Here is a 10,437-nt window from a genome sequence, read left to right as displayed (position 1 = left end):
AGATAAATGGACAGAGTGGAAGTTTTTAAAACAAACCTTTAAAAGTATAGTGCTGCATTGTGTTGTGTTACATTTTATGTTTGGAAGGTAATGTAAAGCAGCAGCATCACAAGCAGCTGAATACCAAATAATGAATATTTCACTTGATACATATAATGCAGATTGTAACTCTTGTTTTACAAGCTACAATAACTGCAATGTTTTACTTCTTTATTGAGAATACAGATATTCAGACAAATAAGGCACATTAACAAATTCACTTCAAAAATAGAGCTTCTGCATTAGGCCGAGCATAGATACAACAAAACCTAGGAGCATACACATAAAAATGAGAAAATCAAGAAAAATAATTAAAAAAAGAAAAATAAGGGCTATCTCAAGTTAACTTAAGTGTTTTATTTATACAGGTAATCTCATTGAGACACATGGTCTCATTCTCAAGAGAGACCTGTTAAGGACAATACACAACATCAGTTACAGACAGACTAACAGATTACAATAGTATACACAATACGTACTAACAATATTTAACGAAAGTGCCAAGTAGAGTGAAAACACTAAAGTACTAAAAACAAGAACATGATTCCGAAGATGTTTTTTCCAGTACCCTTAAAATTTGTTTAAATTCCCCTAGTGGGATCCAGCCGGACCGTTTTAGATCCTGCTGCAGTGTATTCCAGGTTGAGTTCCACGAACTGATGGGGCGTTGAAGGTGATGAAGGCCTGGGAGCGCAGGCTGTGACTGCAATGCTTGCGTATCATGTAAATGGATGAATATGTTGGCAGCAATGAAAGAATGGATTTGTAAATGAAGTTATACCAGTGCAGAAGTCTCCTAAATGGATAATGATGGCCAAATGAGCAGATAATACAGAGTGCAATGATGGGTGAGGGGTTTACAACCAGTAATAAATCTCAGTTCTCCGTGATAGACAGCGTCCAACATCTGCAGAGAGCTGGCAGGCGCATTCATATAAACAATGTCGCCATAATCCAGGAGAGGTAAGAATGTGGCAGCAACAAGCCGTTTTGTGGCATTAAACAAAAAACATGATTTGTTACGGGGGAAAAAAAACCTACTTTTAATTTAATTTTTTTTTAAAAGGTCGTCAATATGTAACTTAAAAGAAAGATTTTCATCAATTAAAATGCCTAGGTATTTATAAGAGGCTACAAACTGGATATGGGTGCCTTGTGTGGATGTAATAGAAGGTAGAACTGCTGGCACCTTCTTTTTGTTTGAAAACAGCATACCCTTTGTTTTGTCAGCATTTAAAACCAGTTTGAGATGGAACAGGTGTGACTGTATAGCATCAAATGCAACTTGCAGATGTTCAAAAACAAGGGCAACAGTTTTTGCACAACAATAAACATACACATTGGCATACTTATGTAACGATGAATCATTAACATTCTGACCCACGTTAGTTTTTTTCGATTGCTTAAGCACTGTTTTGAAAACACGGACCAGTTTTTCAAAACACTGCACACAATTAGCACAACCACACACCCAATCAGCAACACTCTTGCAAAAACTATACATTAATTTATAAAAAACATATATTGTTACCATATGAAACACCAACACACACGTTTCATATGACATAATTCAGTTTGAACCAGTTACACACTGCTGTTGCTAACCTAAAACAATTTTAGTAATTCTACTTCTCAGTGATTAGAGTACTGTAAATGAAGTACACAGAGAAAGTGCAAATATACAATAAGTTCACCAAACACTACACAAGACCAATGCTCCAGACTGAGGGAAATATCATTTATTTCTCTCCATAGACCCAAATCAGTCAACATGTCAACATGGAAAATCACAACAAAACATGTCCCAGTTTTCATGCTACTACAGTAGTGTGCATAACACTGTTAGCTCAGCAAACAACAGACGAACAGAAAATACTGTATCCAGTACAGGTTACAATTACAGTATAAAAAAAAGATCTGAAAATACAGTACAGAAAATACTAGACTTACCTGCTGCATTTTTATAGTGCTTAAACCTGATTGGTGTGTCTACAATTAAGCAATCATGAGCACCTGGTGGCTGTGTTTCACAGATCGGCTCATAGGTGTGGTCATTTGACAGTCAGTGCTTTGGAATTTCAAGAAAGTGACATCATGATATACTACATGATATAGATATAAGTGTGTTTAATGTTTTGCAAGTCACTGTGTGTATTGTTTTGCAAAAAGTGTGAGGCTGACATTGTGCTTACAGTGGTGCACATCTGGGCCAATGTTTTGCTCCTTGAGTGTAAGGTTTTGATAATTGTGTAATACGTTTGATTTCAGTGTATAAGCAATCGGCAAAAACTGTAACATCAATTGTGAAGAGAGTGGGTCCTAAAACTGACCCTTGCGGCACACCTTCGGTGACTTCTAAATAACTGGATGAGATACCATTAAGTTGCACACACTGCTTACGACCTAAAGGTAGTTCACAAACCAGCCAACAGCCTGGTCTGAGAAGCCTATATCTGAAAGCTTCTGACATAAGATGCCATGATGTGCAGTACTGAATGCTTTGGAAAGATCTATGAAACGTGCAGAACAGTATTCTTTGGAATCCAAGGCATCCACAACATCATTTAACACTTTCATTAAGGCAGTTACTGTACTGTGTTGTTTTCTGAAGCCAGACTGAAGGGGAGCTAAAACGTTGGTAGACCACAGATACTCCTTAATCTAATCATTCATCAGCTTTTCAAGAACCTGCCTTTTGAACTATGTAAAACCAAAAGATATTTTTGGGGGGAATTCATCTCAACCCTTATGAAATCTATTTTATAATATTTAATAGTTTATTGATGTTGTGTATTTTTGTTCTCAAGTATGGTTTATTAATTAGATATTTTTATACTTGGCGAAGGTTGTCTGGCACCTCAGGGATGCAATCCTAGTGTTTCTGTGTTTGGTTGATGTATTTGCTTCCTAAGAAGGGGATCAGCCCATTTAAACAGCTAATGTCAGCATTTAAAGAAAAAGAAATAGAAATATCATATAAAGAGCCTCAAAGAGGTTTAGTGATTTATCCAGAGTTTGGAAATGGGTCGATAATTATTTAGTACAGTGAGGTCACCACCTTTTAATAAGGGAAGTACAAAAGCTGTTTTCCAAACATCAGGAATACGATTATTTTATATGGAAAGATTAAAAATATGAGATACTGGTTCTGCTATAACATCTGCTGCCAGTCGTAAGAGAAAAGGGGAGAGGTTGTCAGAGCCTGCAGATTTTTTCGGATCTAGCTCCTTTAAAGAGTTAGAAACTTCACTGTCAGAAAATTGACTAAATGAGAAGGTGTGGCTGGTGCAAAGATGATTGGCAGGTAAGAAGTTGGTGAATTACCATCAGAAACGGTGTCAAACAAGGAGCTGGAGGCCACAAAATGTCTGTGAAAACAGTTTTCAGCTTTATTTGACATAGGTGTCTCAAGTAAATAAATTAATTTAAGGGCTTAGAAGTCAAACATTTTACCAAGGGCACTTGAATGTGGCACAGACATAGTCGGAGGAGCCCTGAAGGCAGCATGCGTGAGTCACATACTGACAATACGTTGGTACAGTCACATGGCCCTTTTTAAAGTCCCAGTCAGTCATAGACATGTACTGTCATGTTCCCAAATTAATTCATGTATGTTTATACAAACTATGGCAGACGTTTTGAATAATAACCCCATTATTCTTTTTCTATTTTGCTGAACATAAAATGTATAGTGTGAACTAATGTGAAGGATCATGCCTTTAGTCTTATTGGTACCAACGGACTGACTCCAAATCTAACTTTGGAAATTATAAATGGGTTAGGGTTAGGGTTAGAAAAAGAAGGCTGTGCTGCAATATTATGTTAAATATGTGATATGCAGACGATGTAGGTATTGTTCCAGTTCCCTTTTGTTTGGATTTAGTTTTCTATTCCTTTTTTTTCAATACTATCTGTTTTATTTGTACATTATGGTGTATAGTAGTGTGCCTTTTCTAAAGAGAGAGAAAAAATCCTCAAGGTCCACTTACTAGCTTTTTTTTTTCTTGGCTTTCAACCGCATTTCCCAGTCTTCATTAGGGGATAGAGTGTGTTCAGTTGTTAAAAGGACCCTCTTCCTATATAAATGACCACCTTTTCATTTATTTTTAATAACACATTTTTTTTTATATATGACCACCATGTCAACTGGGCAAACTCCATCGGGTGAAGACTATGAGATGTGGCCGAAAGCTCTAATAAAAAAAAAAAAAGAGTGAAATTGAGTTTACTTTTCTTTACTGTTTAAACCATAGACGTAAAGACATGGTTAAAATGTTATTGTTTTTGTTGAACCAAAGCCCTTATTAGAAATTCTTTGGTTGTACTTTGTCAGTAATTGATGAATGGGCGTGGCTGTAGATCTCCGTGCTCTGATTGGTCGGCTCGGGGTTGCCAGTGAAGTCGTCAGAACTGGTCGTGTCGTGTGTGTTGATTTCAGAAGTCATCATGGCGTTCACTTCCCCAGTCGAAGGTAAAGACGTGTCTTCTGTTAACCTAACATAGCAAGCCGTCATCCGATAAGCCTTTTACCTTTAAAGACAGGAATAGATTAAAAGACATCCTTCCCCTTAAAATGGTTGTCGTTTGCTTTTAGTTACTATTACATAAAGTGCCGGCGTCAAACTGTTGGAGATATACCAGCTAACATTAGCTAGCTAGCTTGGTAACGTTAATGTTTGATTTACAAATAAGCAAGCTGTTAGATTAGCTAACACCGCAACCTAACGTTAGATGTGTCTTTGCTATGCTAAAAATGGCGTACGCGTACTTTCTAGATAAGCCTAAATTGTGTGCTAATATACCTATATCTTTTTCGTATCTCGTCAAGACGTTCAGCCAGTAGCACGATAAGTAGTTGGTTAGCGTATGTGCTCTACGATAAGGACCAGTGTGAGCTAGCTTTGTAGCCATCTTCCATAACGTTACCTTGCTATCAGGAATCATGCAGATATTATTTGATATATGAGGATGTTTACAGTCATCACCACTTATACAATTCGCACCGCATTAGCTTGTCATTGCAATGTTGTTATTCCTTTTTATATTAACATCTAACGTATCTGTTGAAAATTGGATTATAGATCATCGTGCCAATGACATTGTCTGATATGACAAGCACCAAATTTGTTTAAGTTGTGTATTAATCATACTGTACTTTACATTCTGCCTGCTTTGCATTACGTTATGGCTTTTAGTTTTTTCATAATATACCTTTATTTAAAACACTAGCTAACTGACAAAAGCATCTCATTGAGTCAGGCAAATCTGTCATGTAAAAAGTAAAACAAAAACAACATTGGAGTGAACTGCAAACTGCTTATGAATTATCTGACCAAAAGAGGCCAAATTCCACAGTAAAGTTAGAATCTATTTTGCTTTGAATGTTCAAATAATTGTATAATATGTATTTTGCTACTACATATGTTGCAGCACACTGTTATTAAATCAGTATTTGTCTATGATAAAATCTTTGTTTGAGTACTGGTTCATGCCTGTTTAGTTAAATTGAGCTAAATTACATAATTTCATCTCCGGCAGCAGTGATAATGCTCTGCTGGAGTGTTTAGAAGACGAAATCCTTCAGATGAAAAAGATATGAAACCCCAAGTGTGTCACATTGGTGTATTGTCAGATTTGTAAGACTAAACTAGTTCTGTGATATGTGTGGTCACATCTTTTCCTTCAAGTTTTACCTCTGCATGCCCTCTTGATGGATTGTAGGGTTGCATGATTGTTCTTGAGGACATGAATTCTTCCTTTTTGTATTTATTCAGTGAATACATAGGATTTGGAAACCCCAATATATAGTGCATGCTGTAGGCATTTTACACTATTTAATTCATGTTTGGGCAAGCCTAGTGTGTTCTATGCAGTTTCAAGGGTTGCCTTCAAAGCTAGTAACCAGAGAGCCAAAGTTACAGCATGATGTCCTGTTGTGAGACCAGTGAGTAGTGCTAAGCCAAGACTCACAATATTACTTTTTTTACACAAGTTTTAAAGGAGAATCTCATCAACATTAAAGAGCTACAGCCTAAATTCAGCAGCAGTCGTCTTTTGGCCCAAACCAACCACCTTTTGAGTCTGTATTGTCACAAAGTACCATGGATCTGATACAATGTCTTTTTGGTTAAGGTAACCACATCCTGCATGAGCTTACTTTGGTACATTTAAAGGCCACAAAGGGAAAAAATGAGACCAGAAAGATTACTTTCATTTCTCTTTTCTCTGCATTTACATTTTGCCCTAAAATCCACCGTCAATATTCTTTCATCGTTACATTTTCCACAAAGCTTAGTTACAGTGCAATCTAATTTAATGTTTGGCTGTTCTTGAAACCAACTGCTCAGCTACTTGTTACCATCCAGTAGGGGTGGGAAAAATAATCGATTCTTAGATGCATCGCGATTCTCTCTAGAACGTTTTGATGCTCGATTCTGATAAGTTAATAATCGAAAAAATGATGTGTTGATTTTTATTTAAAAGTTACTGTCTCCAGACAAGTACAAATACAAAAACAACAGCTTAGAGTTTAGGCAAGAGTGCAGAAAAAAAACACACAAAAATGGCCAAAAGGAAAAATAAATTAAATTCTGTATATATACACATGATCTAATAAGCCATACATAAAATAAATAGGCAAAACACACACAGGCTGTTCATCTACTTTATCACATTACATCTGACCACCTCATGTTTCATGTTCTAAGAAGCCAATTCTCCACCTTTAAACATCACTGAGCCTCTGACATGGAAGATTACTGTGAGAGAAGGTGACTTTCACAAGCATGTTTAAGGCTTAAGCATGAAATGACTACAAAACAAAAACCTCAGTAGACAAAACATTTCATTAAAACTTGTGTGTGACAAATATCTGTCAAAGTCTAAGCTTTGTCTAGCTGCTTTGTCTAGGAAGTGATTAGCAAACTCTGAGTAGCAAACTCAGATTTATATTTATCTATTTTTTTAAATCCCGCTTGGAAATGTACATAAAAAAAAATAGTTGCATCGATAATCGGTTTAGAATCGAATCGTGAGGTGCCAAGAGATTCCCACCCCTATTATCTATTAGCCAATTGTATGGATGCTCTATGATATGCACCAACCACAAACAGCACAGAAAAAATTAGCGCCCCTGCCAGTTTCTTAGAGATGGCATAAGCTTTCTCCTTGCTTGATCTGCCTTGTTTTGAGGAGCTCTCCACTGGGTAAATGTTGTCAGTAAGGTAGTAGACCATTTGTTTATACCACTTCATTTTGAAGTCTCATGGATCAAACAGACTTGCTGGGGCAAAACAAAAATGATTCGAGGTGATCACATATGATAGTTCCCTAGACTTGTAAAAGCAGGCAGGAGTTATAGTTGTATTAATAAATGTTTGTTTTCCCTCTGCAGAGCACCCATATAGTCATCTAATCGACACACTGAAAGATGGCAACAAGTTTTTCAGTCCACAGAAATTAAATGATCCAAGATATGGTGAGTTCAAGGCCCTCTGATGGAAACGGCACACATTTAAACACACGTCCCTCTTTCGAGACCTTTTCCAGGTAGCACTTACTTTACTCAGATCTGCACGACGTAGAAGTAGTACAGATCGTACAGTAGAAATATATTAGCATATTGTGCTATTACATAATAAGATTGTGTTAACCACAGTAGTGTCGAAGGATAGCAGTGTAAACATGAATGCATGGAAAAGTAAACAGCAGTCATAAATAACATTTGTAAAATATACCTGTAGATGAAGGTAATTGTTGAATTAACCTTTATGGGCCTGCATTGGTTTTCCACTTCATGGCTGTAACACGTTCTCAGTGCGCATCCAATGGACAGTGAACAGTTGATACACAATCAGATTTAATTACACAGTGTTTTCCTGTGTGAAATTAAACGCCACATTTTGCTGTTTTTCTGTGTAGACCAGCTGCCTCTGTCCATCCGTGTCTTACTGGAGGCAGCAATTCGTAACTGTGATGGCTTTTATACAAAAGAAGAAGACGTCCAAAACATTCTGGATTGGCAGCAGCAGCAGAATAGGGCCGAGGTGCCGTTCTCTCCAGCGCGAGTCCTTCTCCAGGACTTCACGTGAGTTTCACAAGGATTTGGGTAAAATAGCTGATTTACCAGGAGTTGGCTCATTAGATCTTGTGTCATCATGATCTTTCTTTGTGTTCCTTGACATAAACAATTTATTCAAATTATAATACTTTACATTATACAAGAAGAATATTCCTGTAAATTCCTGAAGGAATGGTAGGTTGAATTATTTTTCTTCTCCTTTGACAGTGGTATTCCTGCCATGGTGGACCTGGCAGCCATGAGGGACGCCGTGGCCAAACATGGCGTGGACCCCAGCCTAGTCAACCCTAAATGCCCCACAGACCTCATCGTAGACCACTCATTACAGATTGATTATAGCAAATGGTGTGTTTGCATTTATATTTTCCCTTTTCATATATTAACAATGAACTAAAGTGAGTACATAGAGGTAAAAGATGGACACATTAGACTTTTGATTAGTGCATCTTTTTTAATTATATTCCTAAAATGCTCAAATAGTAAAAGTTTCTTATTTTGGCTGTTTTTACGTAAACAACACTGTTGTTGTTCTTCTGTTCTGCAATATAAGGCCATGATCACACTTGGTGTCTTTTTTGACAAGTAAAAGTTGACTAAGGTGCTTATGTAGTAAAAAAAAGAAGAAGAAGAAGCTGGCAGCGTTTTGGTTCCAAAAAGCAGCCGAGAGCGTCTTTTGTTGCTAAAACAATAGCTACTGCTACGGTATCCAAGAGTTCTATGTGGAGCGGTGTTAGATAAGACAAAGCTGTTCAGCGATCTACAGAATGAACAGAGAAAAGGGAGCGTTGCTAGTTCTTTTTTATTAAGTTTTGCCATAGGTGTTATACAAATAATTACAAAAACCCACAAACCTTACATAACCCAAATGAGTGTAAAAGACATGTAACAGTACACAGATACAGATTACAAAGACTATTTGACATACATAAACAGAGCTTGTGAACACAAAGAACATAAAACATATAAAGACAGTATTTGACTAACGCTACAGGGGACAGTTTACAATGGGGGTGGGGGAGGTGCGTGTGTGTGTGCATGAATACATGTGTGTTAAGGCCCTGACACAAAAACCCCATAATCGGCCGTCGGACAGTCTGGCGAGATCGGTGACTCGAGTCTGTTCGGTGTGTTCCGTGCCGTCGTCCGTCAGAGGGGCCGTCGGCCTTCATTTTGGCCGACCTGACTTGCTGGGTCGGAGGACTCAGTGGCCAATCTGATTGGTGCAGTGCTAACCCGGAAATGACGAGCGGGATGAGTGACGGACGCCTCTCAAAATCTGACGAAAATCTTTTAAACTGACCTTTGTCGATCTGAAATGAAGACAGATTCAGCAACTGCACGGCCTATTTCTCGCTTAAAATGTTTTCAGAAACACGTTTCAGTGAACTATTTTCATAAAATACGAGATCGTATTTCGAACAAGCCACCATTATGTTCGGCTGGAGAGGCCAGACCCACGTGACGCGTCATTTGGTGGAGCTTGGTAGGAGGGGTATTTGTCTATGGGAATTGAGGAGCAAGGTGAAAGAGCCAGTTATTTCCTCCAACTGCTCCAGCCCCCACCGTAGCCGAGGAGCAAGCTGACCCGTGGGGGGGCTCAGGGCTTCCGAGGGGGGAGGAGTGGGGCGTCCAAAGGCGCATGATGCCAGAACCACCCCACTCCCGCCCTCCCCATCCCAGACAACAGTTGTTATCCAACCGACGGACCCACCCATCCACTCCCTCCCCGTGATATGTGTGCCTTCTAACGTCTAGGTGCTTTAAAAGAGGTGCGGAGCAGAAGGGAGAACTTATTCACGTCTCCCCTCAAGCGGTGCTAGTTCTAACGTTTAGATAAAACAAAGCGAGTTCCCTGAACGGGGAGCACCTGGTCATATCATATAACTCGCTGTGCTCCGACACCAGCACAAGTCTATCTATCGGCACCTTCTCCATTTTTTCTTGTTATGGAAACGACAGGTCTCGTTACTCCGCTTGTCATTGTTCAGCTGTCAAAAAAGCGCTTGTCCTAGGGCCTTTTTTCAAACACAGTTTGCTCCACAGAATTATATTGTAAAACAGACGCTGGCAGCTTAAAAAAAAGGCGCCAAGTGTGATCACGGCCTAACATGTCTTTCTTTTATCCGCAGTGCCATACAGAATGCACCAAACCCAGGTGGAGGTGACGGCCCAAACCAGAGCCAGGGTCCGTCCCGTTCCACACCCTCCAGGCGAGGCTCACAGTGTGGGGGCCAGCGGGGCTCCTGTAGGAAAGCTGCCTGCAGTGACTCTCCAGCCTCCTCAGGTCGACCTGCAGCCTCTGTCCAGCAGATCGAGAA

The 10,437-nt window shown here is 38.9% G+C and overlaps 1 protein-coding gene across 1 annotated transcript in view; it reads left to right on the top strand.

The window, feature by feature from the left end:
* The first annotated feature begins 4,426 nt into the window (after positions 1-4,426).
* The window catches only part of ireb2 (iron-responsive element binding protein 2), a 17,484-nt gene continuing 11,473 nt past the window's right edge, over positions 4,427-10,437 (top strand). The window contains exons 1-5 of the mRNA XM_078256670.1: positions 4,427-4,510; positions 7,433-7,516; positions 7,960-8,125; positions 8,327-8,464; positions 10,249-10,437. The exon at positions 10,249-10,437 is cut by the window's right edge and continues 42 nt beyond it. Of these exons, the coding sequence (XP_078112796.1) occupies positions 4,486-4,510; positions 7,433-7,516; positions 7,960-8,125; positions 8,327-8,464; positions 10,249-10,437 (602 nt within the window). The 5' untranslated portion in view covers positions 4,427-4,485. The remainder of the gene's footprint in view (positions 4,511-7,432; positions 7,517-7,959; positions 8,126-8,326; positions 8,465-10,248) is intronic.

The sequence above is a fragment of the Sander vitreus genome, chromosome 8, assembly GCF_031162955.1.
Source record: "Sander vitreus isolate 19-12246 chromosome 8, sanVit1, whole genome shotgun sequence".
Classification (NCBI taxonomy): Eukaryota; Metazoa; Chordata; class Actinopteri; order Perciformes; family Percidae; genus Sander; species Sander vitreus.
This window is presented reverse-complemented; position numbering and strand designations above follow the sequence as displayed.